General features: G+C 43.0%; 1 protein-coding gene across 3 annotated transcripts; it reads right to left on the minus strand.

Moving 5' to 3' along the window:
• Positions 1 to 604: 604 nt before the first annotated feature.
• LOC118096232 (putative lysosomal acid lipase/cholesteryl ester hydrolase) lies at positions 605 to 17,113 on the minus strand. Of its 3 annotated transcripts, none has more exons than XM_088670311.1 (9): positions 16,967 to 17,113; positions 15,535 to 15,652; positions 14,343 to 14,541; positions 12,687 to 12,796; positions 11,079 to 11,218; positions 8,199 to 8,345; positions 4,668 to 4,739; positions 3,132 to 3,203; positions 605 to 991 (listed from the first exon to the last, which is right to left on the minus strand). In XM_088670311.1, exons 1-9 carry the CDS (start codon positions 17,096 to 17,098, stop codon positions 758 to 760), a joined length of 1,224 nt encoding a protein of 407 aa, XP_088526437.1. In that variant the 5' UTR covers positions 17,099 to 17,113; the 3' UTR covers positions 605 to 757. The 3 variants fall into 3 exon arrangements, with proteins under 3 accessions (XP_088526437.1, XP_034993660.1, XP_088526438.1); XM_035137769.3 differs by lacking the exon at positions 16,967 to 17,113 and adding an exon at positions 16,376 to 16,606 and having other exon boundaries at positions 606 to 991; XM_088670312.1 differs by lacking the exon at positions 16,967 to 17,113 and adding an exon at positions 15,752 to 16,338 and having other exon boundaries at positions 606 to 991.
• Positions 17,114 to 18,570: the final 1,457 nt, after the last annotated feature.

Raw genomic sequence — 18,570 nt, forward strand, 5'->3', positions numbered from 1 at the left:
TTCACCCCCACAGGTTCAGATGCCACGGAGTTTTTGGGCTTACAATCGTCTCCACAGATGCCCATCTCCTCGGGGAGGAGGGGGGCATGGAGGGGGTGGATGTAAGGGGAAGAGAATGTAGGGGCGGACCCCCCTCCCCTCATCAGAAGCAGCTCCTCCACAAGCAGCGACAGCAGCGAGGACGCTCAGGAGTCCAGTCAGGAAGGGCAGAGAAAGGGCCAGGGCTCTGGTAGCAAGGGAGAGCCCCTGCTACACAGGAAGAAGGAAGAGAGAGGGAGGAAAGGGGGGAGAAGGAAAACATGGAGCATAGACCCATTTTCCCTCCGGTTCTGGAATTACGCAGGAGAAGGAGGGGAAAGAGATTTGCTGTCCCGAGACTCTTATGTTGGAGGAGGTCCAGGGGCGGTCCAGTGCCGGATTCTGCATCGGACTGAGCAGACATGCTTTTACACACCAGCTTCACTGTAAATAGATTGCACCAATAAAGACTGTTTAAAGACAAGCATGCGGAGCGTCGTTACTCTAGAGTAGTCGCAAGAATCCCCTGACAACCTCAATTAAAAATTCATGGATATAAATAATGATAAGCAGTTCAAAAATGTTATTTCCAAATGGATTATTTTGTGTGAACAAACATAGGGATTTCTTTCCAAGGTGCTTTTTTATATTTTAATTGTAGTTTTTGTAGTTGTTGTTATTATCATAGACATAGTCTAAAGGTGCTGATTTCTTGAAGGACAATTTCAGGATCACAAACTCACTGATAATTTTGCATAAACTCAATTATTTCTCCATACATGCGCTGTGGGGCATCAAGGCCCCAGATGAAATCCAGGTGTGCCCAGTCAGGAATAATCTTGTGGTAAAATAGGTTTGAGACCTGAGGCAACAACAGGGCACAATCCTTTGGGGTTGAAAGCCGGTCATTTCCACCATTCCAGAAAGCTGTTGGAACAGTCATTTGTTTAATATCATAGGAAGGTGCTGTTTCCTAAAAGAGAGGGAGAAATAACAGGTTAAAAAAATACTTTATAAGTTAAAGAGTAACGGTAAAGGGACCCCTGGCCATTAGGTCCAGTCGTGACGTACTCTGGGGTTGCGGCGCTCATCTCGCTTTATTGGCCAAGGGAGCCGGCGTACAGCTTCTAGGTCATGTGGCCAGCATGACTAAGCTGCTTCTGGTGAACCAGAAACGCCGTTTACCTTCCCGCCGGAGCGGTACCTATTTATCTACTTGCACTCTGACGTGCTTTCGAACTGTTAGGTTAGCAGGAGCAGGGACTGAGCAACGGGAGCTGACCCCGTCATGGGGGTTCGAACTGCTGACCTTCTGATCGGCAAGCACTAGGCTCTGTGGTTTACACCACAGCGCCACCCGCGTCCCGTTGGATTTACTTTAGGATGTGCCAAAATATCTATTAGAAAAGATACATATTTTATAGATTAAGTACAGTAGCACCTGGTGGACTTAAGGAGGACTTAAATGGATATCTGTTATGTAAAAAATTGAAGATGTACTTTTGTTGGAAATTATGCCACATTAATATATGTTTCTGTGGAATATTGGTTATTGCCGTCACTGTATTTGCACTATGCAGCAATGTAGCTTCATTTTCTGGTGAATGGAGTCCATTGGGCCAGGCCAGCCCTTGCCCCCAGAGCCAAGTGGGGCCACGCTGTGCCTCCTGCTGCCTGTCTGCACAATGGGGAGCATGGCCAGCCAACATGGCTGTTGTTAGGCAAATCCCTGTAAGACCCACAGAGAGGAATGCCAGACTGGGCCACACTGGGGTTGCCCCTTGCCTGCCTGCTTCCATCTGTACCTGCTCACTGTCTGAGTGAGGAGCAAACATGTGCTGGCTGGGCAGCCATCCAGCGAGGTGGCCAGGGACACGGCAGTCTTGGGCCAGATTCCAGGGCCCAGAAACAGGGCAGGAATCCTGCATAGGGGTGCCTGGTTTGTGCCACTTCAAAATTGTGTGCCCGGGGCCATGGTCTCACTGCCCCCTCATGCTGTGCCCCTGACACAGTGTGGGGAATTTCTATGAAATGGAGCTAGAAACTATTGTCATCAGATCAACAGTGCAATATTGTGGGTAAAATAATAGCAGGTTATTTCACTTAAGTTCACTCATGATCCCCACGGTGTAGAAATTTAAATTGGTAAGTTTCTCATTATATTTACTTACTTACTTACTTACTTACTTACTTACTTACTTACTTACTTACTTACTTACATATGTGTCTATTTTTGAGATATGGTTCTAATGTTATATGCATTGCTTTAACAGATGATACGGTAGCATTTTTTTGCAAACCTGTACCAACTGAAGATTTTGATTTTTGACCACGACACAAGCAAAGGTGATTTTTGGATCCAGTTTGAAGTGATTGGTTTATTTGGATATTAGCTACAATTTTAAACAAAACTGAGAGGCTGAACTTATGCCTACAGAATACTGCATTGCAAAATAGTCCACTGAAGAAGCATAAAATGCCTAAATGTGTTTGGTATTTCAGTTATCCAGAAAGTTTCATTAAAAAACATTAAAAATATCTTATATAGACACATCAGCTATCTAATTAATATAATTAAAGAAGTATAAGGACATCTCATGCACTGTACACAATTTTTCTTTTTATTCAGTTTATTGTATAATTGTGGATATATTATTTTCCTAAATAGACAGTTTATGTATTTACATATTAGATTTTGTTAACATATCCATGGGCATAACAGCCATTAGAAGACATCAGAAGGCAGCCCTGTATTGGGAATTTTTTAATGATTGATGTTTTATTATGCTTTTATATATGATGTAACCCAGCCAGAGTGGCTGGGAAAACTGCCAGAAGGGTGGGGTATAAATTATTATCACTATCATCATTATCATTACATTTTGTGTATATAAAGCCTGGTTATAAACATCATTTAAGATCTTTATAGATAAGACCTTTAACTATTTTGTTTCATATTGGAGCTACATTTTATCCACCTTTGCCATCAGTAGCTATTGCCATACCTTACTGATGTCTACCATCATATAAACAGAGGAGGGAGGGAGGGGAGGAGGGAGGGAGGGGAGGCGAAAGAGAGGGAGAGAGGGATGCAATTAGTGAAAAATTATTACCTGGTTGTGGTGAGCCATGTTTTCTTCCTTGCTACCCCAGTCAAAGCCTTTGAACTTCCCACTCCTCATATTCTGAAAAAAGAAGTGTATCATATTTTGAAAAAACTAAATGGGGAAATTATTATTATTATTATTATTATTATTATTATTATTATTATTGCTGTTTATTATTAATCAATAAATACCTGAGGGCCATAGTCTAGTTTACTATATAAAAACACAAAAGCACATAACATAATAACAAAACAATACGCACAGACACAACAGACACGGCTGGTTGCGAGGAATGTACAAGACAAGAAAAAGTTCTTACCATCTGCTTTTGATTCAATATTTACAGAGAGAGGCTTGGAACACAGCCTCTTGGGATAATGGCATTGTCCCAAATGACTCTCCACCTCCCTTTTCTCCCACTTCCTCACCCGTCATTGCCATCATCTCCCTACGGGTGCCACTGAGGGCCCTCTGTTTCCAAGCTCTTTGCTCTACTACCTTCAAGGCTCGCTGGGTTCTGGAAGAGAGGGGGGTCTGGAATGCTTTCTAAAGACATTGTGTCCATCAGCTGTACTCTCTGGGGCTTCCTATTCCCCTTCCCATCATTTCCCAGCTTTCCCCCACATCTGCCTCTGAGCTGTGACCTCCCTCAAACCTCTGCTGTAATTCTGAACTGTCTTCCTCTTCTCTGGAAGGGTCAGGCTGGGGAGGAGGTCTCCACCATTCCTCCTCTGTCTAAACCCTTACAACCGGTTTAAAGGGACATAGGTTGTTTAATTAGCCAAAGGCCAGGGAGAAGAGGCATGTTTTCGCTCAGTGCCTAAAGATATATAATGAAGGGGCCAGGTGAGCCTCCCTGGGGAATGCATTCCCAAATGGGAAGCTACTGTAAAAATGGCCAGTTCATATGTGGCCATCCTCCAAATCTTATGGAGACTTAAGTAAGTCAAAATATATACCAGGGACCAGGAACTTCCACGCCACAAGACAATCTTACTCTGCCAGGGGATCCAGTTTGGCCCAAACGCTTCTCCCAAAGCCTCCCACCTACTATCCAGCTGTGAGCGCCGCTGAAGCCAGCTGATGGAGTGTGTGTGTGTGAAAATCCTACTCCGTTTGCCAGAATTCCATGCAAATCCCTTCCCAATTCAGAAAGGAGTTTCTCTTAAAATACTTGTTAAAACAGATCAGCAAGAGGTCTGCAGCAGACTCTCCAGCAAAAATAAAGGGGAGGGGTTAGTTTAGCAGCACCTTGCAACACGCTTTGAAATCCTCCATTGCTACTACATCAGGTTATTGAAAGGTAGGCGGTCCCACCCTGCTATTAAATGTGAGCTATGAAACTGATCTTGATAAGAAACTCCTGTGGTGTAAAACCCTGTTTTGTTTTCACAGGGTCATGTAGAAATTACCAGCAACTACGTTCAAGACCAGGTGCTCCCAGATCACGGCACTTCTTTGCCAGCCTTATGCTACCGACACACAGCCTTCACTAGCCTGGAGCCCCCCAGATGTTAACAGAATTGAGGATTTAGGTGCTACCTGATGCCAGTGAAGCATGTTCCGGATAGAAACCCCAGCTGGGCTGTGTGATAAATATACATTGATTCGAGTCTGAAAGAAAGAGCAAAGTGAACAGAACGAGTGTGCTGGATATCATGCAGGAATCAGTGTTTAAGTAGCAATTACATGTCAGTTTTGGAAATCAACTTGACACTTCAAACTAGCTGCCAATGCCAATATTGTGTAAGAGGAAAATTCGCTTACAGCAAGGCATTGCCCCACTACATAAATACATTTTTACTGCAATCCTGTGCACATTTACTAAGAAGGAAATTGCACTGTGTTCAACCAGGCTACACCCAGGTAACTATGCACAGAGTTACAGCCTGAATTATAATACTTTTCACTGTATAGTACAACCAGGGCAATTGCAGACATATCAAATAACATCCATTTGTGCAGTGGGCCATGGCATTGTGTACATTCCTCCTGTATGACATGAATTCACTCCATCCTGCTTTGGTGCCATGTCCAGTTGTGGGTCATAATATAGGGTGGGTCATAAAAAACTTTTTTTGGAAAAATGTTTCCTCCCTTGATCTTATATCAGGCGTATGGTATAAACATAGTCAAATTTCAAATTTGGGACAAATCGGTTAATATTTAGACCCTGCTCCTACAGATTGAAATTTTGCCTCACTACGAGTGATGAAAACATAGGAATTTGACTCATTTATTCTCAGTATGTTAAATTGTGAACTAATACATAAATTTTAGGTTTTATTTAGAGCAATAATAGTTGCATACTATTATTTTCTGCAATATTTATTTATTTAAGATAAAACATGTTGATAATTTACATGAAAAACCAATGGTTTTGAACAAATTATATGGAACAATTAAGCAAACGGTGTACTAAACAAGTAAACATGAACATTAAACAATAAAACACCACTCATATTATGTGTTGTGTCAAAACATCACATTATACTTAATCACTTAGGTATAAATTGTACTAAATGCTTACATTTTGTGTAATTAATAAAAATATGTCTTATGCAATATTATACATTGTACATGTACACCATATTATATCATGCTAAAAATATGCTTTTATGCCTTACACTAAATGTCTATTTTGGTGCAAAGTCCTTATTTGTCTCTTGTTTTGGGAATTTAGAGTGATTGTTCATTGTTGTTTTGATGGTAGCATCACGTCTTTTCTCTCCAATAACTATCCTAGATGCTCTAGTAACCTCCTTCACTGCACGTTCAACCATTTGAGAATGGCACTTGAATTTTGGAATTGTTAATGGCGTGGTCACAATATTTAACAGTTCATTGTTTGTCATGTTCCTGATTATTGGTGGCTCATATATGTCTCTGTTTCCGACCATTTTATCATTTGTTCCATACAGCCGGCAGATACGACAGGCATCTGCTATGGCTGCATGGGCCAATTCTGAACAGCTGTAAGTCACTGCTGAATTCTCCAGAGATGAGTGCAGATGTAACTTGCCACAAATACTTTTTGTCAGTAGATAGATTTTTTCCAAACTACTTATGGCATTTCTGGGATCGAATCTGAACATGCAAAGCATTTGTATTCAACAACTGGCAAATCGGTGACACTGGGCAGTAATTTCCCAATATGCCCTGAAAAGGTGTTAGCCTCAGATGTGGGTCGATCTAGTTCAATGATGAGATGTTGTAGAGGCAGTTCATTAGCAGGAAGGAGGCAAATATTCCATTGCAATGGCCGGCCAATGTCTATTTCAATAAGATGGTTAATTCCTCCCGGGGCACCTATGTTTGTGTTTGTCCCATCAAAGCAACTGCTGCAAGTAGACTCACACTAGGTATTTTTCTCTGAGAAATGAGATGAGATAGAATTTGCAATAGATTTCACCTTGCTATCAACCGGTGTAACATGACCACCAATGTAATTTCCATCAGGCAATGAAACAATTGAAATATGCTCCTCTGTTAAATTTTATTAATTAAACAAAATGTAAGCATTTAGTACAATTTATACCTAAGTAATTAAGTATAATGTGATGTTTTGACGCAACACATAATATGAGTGGTGTTTTGTTTATTGTTTATGTTTACTTGCTTAGTACACCGTTTGCTTAATTGTTCCATATAATTTGTTCAAAACCATTGGTTTTTCATGTAAATTATCAACATGTTTTATCTTAAATAAATAAATATTGCAGAAAATAATAGTATGCAACTATTATTGCTCTACATAAAACCTAAAATATATGTTTATTAGTTCACAATTTAACATACTGAGAATAAATGAGTCAAATTCCTATGTTTTCATCACTCGTAGTGAGGCAAAATTTCAATCTGTAGGAGCAGGGTCTAAATATTAACCGATTTGTCCCAAATTTGAAATTTGGCTATGTTTATACCATACGCCTGATATAAGATCAAGGGAGGAAACATTTTCAAAAAAAAGTTTTTTATGACCCACCCTAATGGTTAAGGGCCACTCCTGGACTCTTATCAGGAACTATGAACTGAAACTCAGGAATGCTCTTAGCTATGGTCCTATTGCATCATGGTGGCAAGGAAGACACAGTCTTCTTGTGACCCATAAGGCATTACCTGCATTCTGTTTTGGGGAAGTGAACCCCTGTATGGGAAATTGCGCAAGGGCCCCCAAGCACCTTAACCAGGCCTTGGTGCACACCATGACTTCTCACTTCTTCACCTGTTTCTTGGGCTGATGTGCACCATCTTTCAATGCATACAGGTATTAAGTTCCAGTTTACAAGTATCTGTACATAAAGCCATATTGGTTTATTTTGTTCTTATTTTTGCTCTAATTTCTATTGTGTATTTAATATTTGTATTTGGTTTGTATCAAGGAATGTGGCAGCTGTGCCCTCTTAAGCTTCCTGCTTTAATGCTACCAGACAAGAATTTTACAACAACAATAGCTCTGCCCATTTGGACACCTCTGAAGATATTTCACCCCATTCTGCAAGTCTTTGTTAAATTTGTGGTGACAATTTCAACCTTCACCATCTTGGACATCTCTGAAGATATCATTGCCCAACATAGCTGCCAAGTTCTCCCTTTTTTAAAGGGAAATTCCCTTATGCTGAATAGGCTTCCTCGCGAGAAAAGGGAAAACTTGGCAGCTATGTTGCCCAATATGCAGGACAGCTCCAACCAGTCAGGTTGCCTCTCAATATATCATCGCCAAACTTTGTACGAGGACTCCTGAGGTGGACATATTAGTCTTCAACTATGTTTGCATGCAGGGCACCATTTTGAATCGAGATGGTAAACCAATTAAACTCAAATTAAACACTTAAACTTAAGTGGCAGTCCTGGGTTGGTTTTTGTATGTACGCACAGCCCAAAATATCACAAATTACACTATCCACTAGTGCTCAATGAAGTAGTCATCTGGGATCCACCTCAAGCTCTTTTTCTCCAAGGGTAATTAAGATATGGATGTTATAAGCAGCAACCATTTCAAAGAAGCCTCCACATACGTAATTTTTTTTACATCACACTCTTTACCTCCTATTATGTAGTTAGAAATCTTACCAGATTAATGTTTTTCACATTAAAGCCCATCCCTAGGAAGAACATACTGCCACAAACATGATCAAGTAAGAAACGATTACACAGGTTAGTAGCAAACCATTTTGTGAGTTTGCCTTGAGCACCAAACTGCTTGGTTCCAAGTATTCCCTGCCAAAACAAAAACATTAGTACACAGGTCATTTTGTTAGTCAAGACTGTTTCCCTAGAGATACTTCCAGCAATATTACGTAGCAAGAAAATATCACAAACAGTATTATGAGAATCTTCTACTCAGATTGTTAGGCTAGAATGCCCATTCAACAATCTATGGCCATAATAATAACAACAATAATTCAAATCCCACATACATAGTCAAGCAAAAGGACCTTCTGCACTATAGAAGAAGAAGAAGAAGAAGAAGAAGAAGAAGAAGAAGAAGAAGAAGAAGAAGAAGAAGAGTAGTTTGGATTTGATATCCCGCTTTATCACTACCCAAAGGAGTCTCAAAGTAGCTAACATTCTCCTTTCCCTTCCTCCCCCACAACAAACACTTTGTGAGGTGAGTGGGGCTGAGAGACTTCAGAGAAGTGTGACTAGCCCAAGGTCACCCAGCAGCTGCATGTGGAGGAGTGGAGACACGAACCCGGTTCCCCAGATTACGAGTCTACCCCTCTTAACCACTACACCACACACACAGCCATTGAAGAGACAGGATGACACAATTAAAGTGCATCTTGAGATGTATGCAATGTGCAACTGGCGCCCTTACAACGTGGTTTGGGAACAGGCCAGATAGTAGTGGTTCCCACAACATGAACATCATTTCAGTAGGAGCCCAAATATGCAAAAGACTTGCAGTTATGCAAACATAGCCACAAATAGCTAATAATTGTGCTGTGCTTGAAATCACTTAATTTAGGGTTGCCATATGCCTGGACAAAGCTCAACAACTTGAAATATGGCAATCCTACTTAATTCCCTAGTAATTTTGGCAAAGGACTCCTTCTCTATTGTCTACATGGTAACATATGGGAGAATGATTTTACTGCCTTGTCTTCTGACTTCTCCAGGTTGAGAATACCATGAGTGGCTGTTCCCACAATCTGAAAAGGGCACTTCAATCTGCTTTTGTCTAGGGTAGAAGTAGTGCAGCATAGCAGCTGTGAATCATAAAGCCCCCAAAGTGGTCAAATACCCCCCTAGCCACTGTCAGTATGGGGTGTTAGACAATCTACAATCTCTCATTCTCAATCCTCCCACCAACCACATTCTAATTGTCAGGGTTGTGCTAGACAAGCAGGGGTGGTGGCAAGCCCCCCTAGGCAAAGCGGCAACCACGGAAGAGTCTGGGGAAATGGAGGAATTCATACCTGGAGAAGACTGGTGGCGGCACTCCTCAGAAGAGGAAGAATCAGATAGGGAAGAGGGAAGACCAGAACAGGAGGAGGAAGGAGTTGAGCCAGAATCAGGCCCTTGTGAGGAGAGGAGAGGAGCCAGCGAACTCCCTCCCCTCCTCCCTTCACTGCTGTAGAGCGTAGAGCAGGCAGCCCCAAACTTCGGCCCTCCAGATGTTTTGGACTACAATTCCCATCTTCCCCAACCACTGGTCCTGTTAGCTAGGGATCATGGGAGTTGTAGGCAAAAACATCTGGAGGGCCGCAGTTTGGGGATGCCTGGCGTAGAGCGAAGAAACGTAGGGAACAATTGGAGGCAGCTGCAGCTCGTAAGAGGCGTGCATGGTGATGAGCCGGCTTTTAATGTTTAATAAATCATTGTATTTTAATATTTCTGTTGGAAGCCACCCAGAGTGGCTGGGGAAACCCAGCCAAATGGGCGGGGTATAAATAATATATTATTATTATTATTATTATTATTACTACTACTACTACTACTACTACTACAACTACTACTACTACTTAAGGAAGGCCGGCTGCTCCCTTCGCCAGCACTTGCAACTGGTGTGCTGAAGCGTGTGGTTGTCTTTGCTCGTCCTGTTTCTGATTCCAGTGTTTCTGACTTCGGCTTCTCCTGACCCCCGGTACTGATACCTGACCTCGGCTGGTTCCTGACTTGGACTGCTCCTGACTTTGGCTTCTCCTGACCTGGACTGTGGACCTAGGCTCCCACTGCATCCGACTGCTGCCTTCAGCGCGCCAACCTGTTGGCGCCCTAACACTAACCTGGGAATAAAACTGATCATGTTACAATGTTGTTGTATGAATTACTGAGCTAAAAGTGGGTGAGGGGGACATTTGGCCAACACAGAAGCCCCCAAAAGCCTCCAACATGATCAGCAAATGTTTCTGAGTCCAGAAAATGTGCCTGTAACTGCCCACCACACTGTGATCATCCCAAGTTATTTCTCAGTACTGTAGATTGGTTTGGCTCTCTTATCTTATAGTCATACATTGTTTCAATAAATCAATACTGTAATAAATACACACTCCTATAACTGTTCAGCATTACTGCTTTAAAGACAGCTGAGTTACGCACAGTTGTAATCTGCCATCATACTATCAAGATCTTCGTGGAACTTCAGTTTCCCCCATCAGTGGGAACTGTGTAAGTTTGTACCAAGGCCTTTCATTTGGGCACTTGAGGATTGCTCTCACACCAGGACCTCTCCCCCCCCCTCCCTGCCCACAGCAGGTGTTTTGTGCTGGCACCCATGATTCTCACAGCAAGGTAAAAAAAATGGGGACCCCAGTTTTTACAGATCAGCTTAGACTGAGCAACACCCTGATACCAAATTTCAGCATCTGCCAGCTAGAACAGTTTAGGTGTCTATGAGAATGACAAATGGCCTCAGGTCAAATGATGGGTACATTCCCAAGTTCTTAGCTACAGCCAGAGATATTTGCACCCTCTATTTTAAACAAATATTTGGTCCAAAATGCATACTTTGATCAAATATTCAGGAAGCTGAAGTAACACAGTTGATGATGGGCTGCCACAATAAAGCATGTTGACCACTGGTGCTAATCCAAAGAACATTTTTATCTTCTGGGCGAGCTGTGGCATGGTTGAAAATGCAATGATTGCTAAGAAACAAGATGGGAAATAGAAATAGAAGATAAATGAATATATCAAGCACTACTGCCTTGATCACAATACAAGAAAAATAACCTTAGCCTACTTTTCTCATAACACAAAGGCAATAAAGTACAGTCAAACCTCGGGTCCCAAACAGCTCCATTTTGGAACGTTTCGGCTCCCGAATGCCAAAAACCCAGAAGTAAATGCTCCAGGTTTTAAACATTTTTTTGGAAGCCAAATGTCAGACACGGCTTCCACTTGAGTGCAGGAAGCTCCTGCAACCAATCAGAAGTTGTGTCTCGGTTGTCAAATGTTTCAGAAGCTGAATGGATTACATTTGACAACTGAGGTTTGACTATATACATTATTGTAAGGCCTGTGAGGAATGGCTTATGGTCACATACTTCAAGTCAAAAGAAATATTGGAAAGTCCACTTTCATATCCCCTCCTCTTGGCAGCCTTAAAAAAGTAGTTCCAGGATTGTTAAGCTACAGCTTCCCAGGGGCGTAGCCAGGATGAAAATCAGGGGGGGCAAGGGGCGGGGCCAAGGGGAGGGGAGGGGCCACAGCGGGGCAAGGAAAGCTCCCTTCTTCCTTGCCAGCTTTCCCTCCTCCCCCTCCGCGATCGGCAGGGGCCAGGGGGAGCCAGGATCAGCCCGAAATCGGGCTGCTCCGACTCCCTCCTCCCCCTCCGCGATCGGCAGGGGCCAGGGGGAGCCAGGATCAGCGCGAAATCGGGCTGCTCTGACTCCCTCCTCCCCCTCCGCGATCGGCAGGGGCCAGGGGGAACCAGGATCAGCGCGAAATCGGGCTGCTCCGACTCCCTCCTCCCCCTCCGCGACCGGCAGGGGCCAGGGGGAGCCAGGATCAGCCCGAAATCGGGCTGCTCCGATCCCCTCCTCCCCCTCTGCAATCGCCGGGGCAGGTGGAGGGAAAGCCCCAGAGCCGCGCAAAGCGGTTGCCTGGCTTTTCCTCCGCCCGCCCCACAGCCAGGGAGAAGGGAGACAGCACCGGGCGGGCAGCGGGGCAGGCTGGCCAGCGGCCCTGCTTATAGGGGGGCAATTGCCCCCTCCTGCCCCTCCTGCCTACGCCCATGCAGCTTCCTTTTACATCCAGGCTCAGAAACTTCTGTTTAAATTCCAACTACAAACCAGGTTTGATCCTGGCTTGAAATCCAGGATTTTATTCAAATCAAACAAGAGTTTGTCAGCTGAGATGAACTGAAGCAACACAAAGTACATGAAACAAAGGGTGTGAGGGGAGTATTATATTCCATACACTGCTTTCTCTAAGTCCATAGCAGCTTTGAAACATTTCTTTTATGGGAAATGTTACTAAGGGGGAAATGCAGGAAACCTAACCACTGTACTATGACCAAAATCTCCCTTGAAATTAATACACAACACCAACTGTACAAATAAACATGTTGCTATTAGAATTGGCAACATGTGTTTCAGAAGCTTCCTAACCTACCCGTTGTGGTGCCCTGGGAATGACCAACATAAAATATTTTCTCTTGTCCAGTTTTTCTCAGGATAAAATTTATTGAAGCTGGAAGGTCATATTTAGCCATTTCATCAAAACTGCAAAGAAAAGGAATAACAGGCTGTCTTTTACAAACTTGCAAACAGACTTCTCCAGCCAATGCAATACAATATCTGGAAGACCAGAGATCACCTCCTCCATGGACTACTAATTCTCTGAACATTTGTGGACAAAAATCTGATTTAAATTGAGCCATGACTCAACTTCTTTAGATATTTCCACTGGCACTGTTCACTAGCAGTCAATGAAATGCTATGAGCTGTTCACTGAAAACTTAAAAAGTCCACCACATAGTTCACAATGGCCAATGCAGTGGCGGAGCTTCATGCTCCGGCATTGGGGGCGGGGGCAGGGCTGGTGCCCGTGCCTCCCGGGAGCACGGCGCGCATTCCAGGGGTGTGGCACACCTCCCAGAGGGGCGTGACATGTGTTCCGGGGCAGGGCACGCATTTTGGGGGTGGGGTGTGCGCCCGTGATGGTGCCCCTTGGAGCCCGCCGCTCAGGGCGGCCTGCCCCCACTGCCCCTATCTTCCTACGCCCCTGGGCCACTGGGGTTCCTGCAGTGTGACAGTTTTAACAGGCAAGCTGTCCCTAAGTGTCAAATATCAGCGCCTGGAGAGCCAAATAAGTCATGACTGTAGAACATATTTGCACAGAATAGGAATTGCCAGTAGAGTGCCTATAAACCTGTTGGGTGGTATAAAAATAAAACAGACAGATTAGAAGGGGGAGGAGAATGCTTTTGTTGCTGATACTAGTGTGACTCTAATACTGGAAGCCAAAGGAGAAACAAAAAGCTTTTTAAAAACATAAGTTTCAGGAGGCTGTGCCTCGCCTCCCTACACCAGTGTTTCTCAACCAGTGTGCCTCCAGATGTTTTGGGACTACAACTCCCATCATCCCTAGCTAGCAAGACCAGTGGTCAGGAATGATGGGAGTTGTAGTCCCAAAACATCTGGAGGCACACTGGTTGAGAAACACTGCCCTACACATTTGAGGAGCTTCAAATTCTGGCCAAGTAAGTTTCCTCAGAATCAGCAGGACCCACACTTGGTCCCAGGGGCACCGACTTGGGCCCCATATTATGGGTGCCCAGCGGCGTGTGAGGGTGGAGTAATGAGATAGGCTAATAATCTGCATACTATCCCTTGCTTTATCCAGTAGGGCCAATTGCAGTCGTTAACAGTCATCAACTGGCTCACCACACCCATTTAGTTACAGGTAGGTAGCCGTGTTGGTAGTCGAAACAAAATATATATATATCCTGCCAGCAGTACCTTAGAGACCAACTAAGTTTGTCATTGGTATGAGCTTTCGTGTGCATGCACACTTCTTAGATATCCATTTAGTCAATCTTATCATCTTCCAGTCTTTATCAGAACATCTAATTCCCCACATGAACAACGCGTGCTTTTTGTTTAAAGAAACAACTACCAATTATATTTATTTGGAAATATATTTCTCTACCTCCAGATTATCAGGGTGCTGTTCAATGTTGAAACAGAAGAGGAAGAGCATGGCAGTTTCCCAAAAGGAAAACTAGGAACCAGAAACACATAATTAAGTTTAGAAAGCTCATTCTACCTGAATCGCCAGAATTCTTCTTGATCCACAGTATAGTTGATGTGTTTGATGGACCAGGTGTTCCCTCTACTGTTTCCTAGCCAAACATCATAGCCAGCATCAGCCAATATGAAGCCCAGGCTGTTGTTCTCCAGAGACATCACCCAGTTACTGCTAGTGCCAAACATGCCATGTTGCAGAAACACTGCGGGCTTTGGATCTGAAATGGAAATCTTTTAAGTATAGTTATAAGAGTTTCTTTCCAACATGACAGTGATCCATCAGAACCTTGAATGGCAGTTGTTGTCATTCCATATTTCAAGTAGCAGCCAGTGAAGTGGTGCAGGTGGGGCAATGTTACTCTCGTGGCTTCCTGACAAACTGGGTTGCTGGTGCTTACAGAGAGCAAGAAGAGAAGGGAGAAGTGCATTTTGGTGGAGCCAATCCAATTCCCTCACCTCTACGTGCAACACCATGTCAAGCTCCCCCAACCTTATACCTCCTCTCATCCTCTCAATAAGCTCCAGTGAACCAATGTGGGGGAAATCAGGAGAGCATTGCCACCACTCCACAAATGCCACTTCACTGGAAGCTACTGATATCACCTACTATAAACTTGGGGCACAAAGCATGCATGGGCAGCAATTTTATGTGCCTGGAATAAATCACTCCTGAATGCAATATGTAAAGCAAGTCTCCTTCCCCCCCAAAAAAGCCCACCCACTTATTTGTAACAGGCAATATTGAACCATCCCACTCCCCTGCTGCAGAAGCACCATATGTCTTTTTAATTATATTTAACTTCAATTTAAATTTATAATTTTTAAACAAATGTGTCATTCCACAAACAGCCCTGTGTTCTCTGATGCCTATAACCATGTTCCATCAATGTTGCGTATGTAATAAAACTATATTGATTTATTGAAACAGACTGATTGAAAAGTAGTGGTTTTCTTGTCTGTTTTGCTCTTTCAGACATGGGTTGTCAGTTTGTCCATGAATGTTAAATCTCAGAGTGGTGAGATCCAGATCTCAAATAACAATCATAATAATAGTACACATTACCAAACAAACAGCCTATGTTCTTTTGCACTAAATCAAACTTTAGCAAAGCAAGAATTCATCATTTAATAATAATAATAATAAATACCCAAAATATTGAACATTTGTATATATACGTACACACAATATATACCTCAAAGCACACACTCACCCTTGTTTGACTGATTTCTTTTGCCATGAGGGATTCTGTTAATACTCAGAATATAACCATCGTCTGTTACCACTTCATATTCCTCACTGGGATATCCTTTGAAAGAAATAATTTCGCTCTGCAGGGTGGAGGGGGTGTAGTTGGACAGGTTAACAAGCAACTTTAAGATGTCTACAGAACACTGCTTTTTTCTAGAAAAATAGGTGCTGGTACTCACCATGAAGTTGTTATAGTAAGTCCCATACTTTTAAACAAACAAACAAAAACAAACAGAGGCACTGGTACTGTGTATCCTTGAGTACCCCCAGGGGAAAAAGCACTGCTAAACACTTATTTTCTACATAATACAAGTGGTAACTGGAGTGTGCAGAAGGGTGATAAGCCAGATAAGGTAGTAAGACCGTCTCACACAATCACTCATTTGTCAGTTCCAAAGAAGTCCAAGAACTGATTACCTGCCTCCCTCTGCTGAAATTAGAAACTAAGGGAGCCTTTTGTTGCAGAATGTCCTCCCAGCCAATTGCTGCTGTTGCTGCTGTTCTATATTTTTATGGCTGTTGTTCCCAAACTCCTCCCTTCTCTCCCACCCTTGGACCACTTGCTGAGGGACTTGATGGACCACTGAATGATTTTTGTTCTTGCTGTTGAACAATTATAATGCACTGTGCAGGATGCTAGGGTTGCTACTGCAGAGCACCTAAATATTTTCTTGCCCTCTAAAACCCCAGCAGTCCATGGAAAATGAGCTTCAGGGATGTGGGGTACAGCACCATTAAGCAACACTAATTGTCAAAGATGCCATGAGGTAAGAAGATGAGAAAGGAAAAGGTAAATGGCTTACAGTATTCATAGTCGCTTCTGGATCTACATTTCTTCTTTTCCACAATATCCCTGAACTAATAAGCACTTGGACCAAGCCTGCCCCCATTATGACGAGCCATATCATTGATTTGCGTGGAAGCAAATCCATCTTTCGGCCCAGATATACAAGACTGCTCCTCAACAAAGCTACATTAAAGCAGCCATCAAGAAGATGTACTTAGGTTCCACGGAATGAAATGACAAACAGCATGACTTTATATAGTTTGACATTATTTGCCAAGAGCAAAGAACACCTACTTGGAATGGCAAGTCATCTCTAATTGATATAATTTGTTTGGTCTTGCTTAACATCCAGGAAAATTCTCTGATGTAATTTCCACTGAGTTCCATGTGGCGTTCTTCCAGGCAAGTGGGCACAGATAGGACTGCAGTCTCAGTTTAGCAAAAGGTTTGTCAAAGTGTAAACGCTAGCTTAGTGTTCCATTTAAAAGTATAAACCATCCATCAGCAGGTAGGTGGTTCAAATCCAGTGCTATTTTTCTAGGAAAATAGATGCTGGAGTTTCCCACGAACACCTCCATTGTTCTCTAATAACGGCAATGACACCTACCTGAGAGGAGCTGGAGCACAGTTCCTGTGAGTTCCTGCTGGAGGGGGAGCCAAATCTCATTTCTTTGGGTGGTTTCAGGCACATTATTTTTCTTCTAACTGAAGTCATATGGAGTTCATACTGGCCAAACATACTGGCATGATGAAAAAATACACTTTGAATATTCCTGATTGGTTAACATCCACAATGGACTTTCTGCATGACAAATGCAAACATACGAAGGCAGCCAAGTGGGAGGAGCGGGGATGGCAGACCAGAGCGGCAAAGCTCTCACTTTTCTTTGCTGGCCAGGGTTAAAAGCCAGCTGACGTGTGGATCCAGAATTAGCCTCCACAGTCACTTACAGGCTCGTTGTGAAAACCGTGTTTATGTAAGACCACTTTACTTGGCTACAAGTGATTGCCAAAGAGGAAGAATACGACGCCCAGATCCAATTCAAGTTGAGGTTTAGGCCCAGTTTTGGCACAGAAGGGATTTCAAGGGATTTCAAGGGATTATCCAAAGCTGGTTGGAGACTATGTATATTAACCAGGAAAAGTGCACAATTTCCTCTTCATGGATGATGTGCACATTCTCTATGATGCCTTGTAAATCTGCACAACGTCCAGTTGTTATGCACATTAACTGCTCAACTTATATTGCCCATAACATGTGTAATTGTGTCGTGTGTGTGTGTGTGTTTTGATAATAATAATATAGCAATACCTTTATTTTCAATGTACAACCTATGTACAATGAAAATAACCAAGCCTCCCTCCCCCTTGCCACAAACACTCAATCTCATTGCACTCTGTGTGCTGAAAGTCAGTTGCACTATATTATTATCCGTTCAGCAGCCTAACAACCTACGGATAGAAACTGTTTTTTAGCCTGTTGGTACGACTGATTATACTTCTATAGCTCCTGCCCAAGGGTAGAAGATTAAAGAGGTCCTGGCCAGGGTATGAATCGCCCCTGAGAATTTTTCTCGCTCTCCTAAGGCATCAATCCATTGAGATGTCATCTAGCGGGCTCAGGGGACAGCCCATGATATCATGTTCTGTGTTCACCACCCTCCGTAAAGACTTTCTGTCTGTGGCTGTCAAGTCAACGTCTCACACTGTGATAAAATATGAGAGGACACTTTCTTTTGTGAACCGGTAGAACTTTCTGCAAAGTCCTAACTTACAAACTATTTTTCAACCTGTTTCCCCCTCTCTTCCCCCCCCCTCTTTTAGGAAACAGCACCTTCCTACGAAATTAAACAAATGACTGTTCCAACAGCTCTCTGGAATGGTGGAAATGACTGGCTTTCAACCCCAAAGAATATTGCCCGGTGGCTGCCTCAGGTCTCAAACTTAGTTTACCACAAGTTTATTCCTGACTGGCAACACACGGATTTCTTCTTGGGCCTTGATGCACCACAGCACTTGTATGAAGAGATAATTGAGCTTATGCAGAATTATGAGTGAGTTTGTGATCCTGAAATAGTCCTCCAAGAAACCATCCCCATCAGTCTATGATGATGATGACATCAACAACTACTACATTTTTTTTAAAAAAATCACCTTGGAAAGAAATCCCTATGTTTGTTCACACAAAATAATCCCTTTGTTATGCAGTGT

The sequence above is a fragment of the Zootoca vivipara genome, chromosome 5 (genome assembly GCF_965207765.1).
Source record: "Zootoca vivipara chromosome 5, rZooViv2.hap1.1, whole genome shotgun sequence".
In the NCBI taxonomy this organism is placed as follows: Eukaryota; Metazoa; Chordata; class Lepidosauria; order Squamata; family Lacertidae; genus Zootoca; species Zootoca vivipara.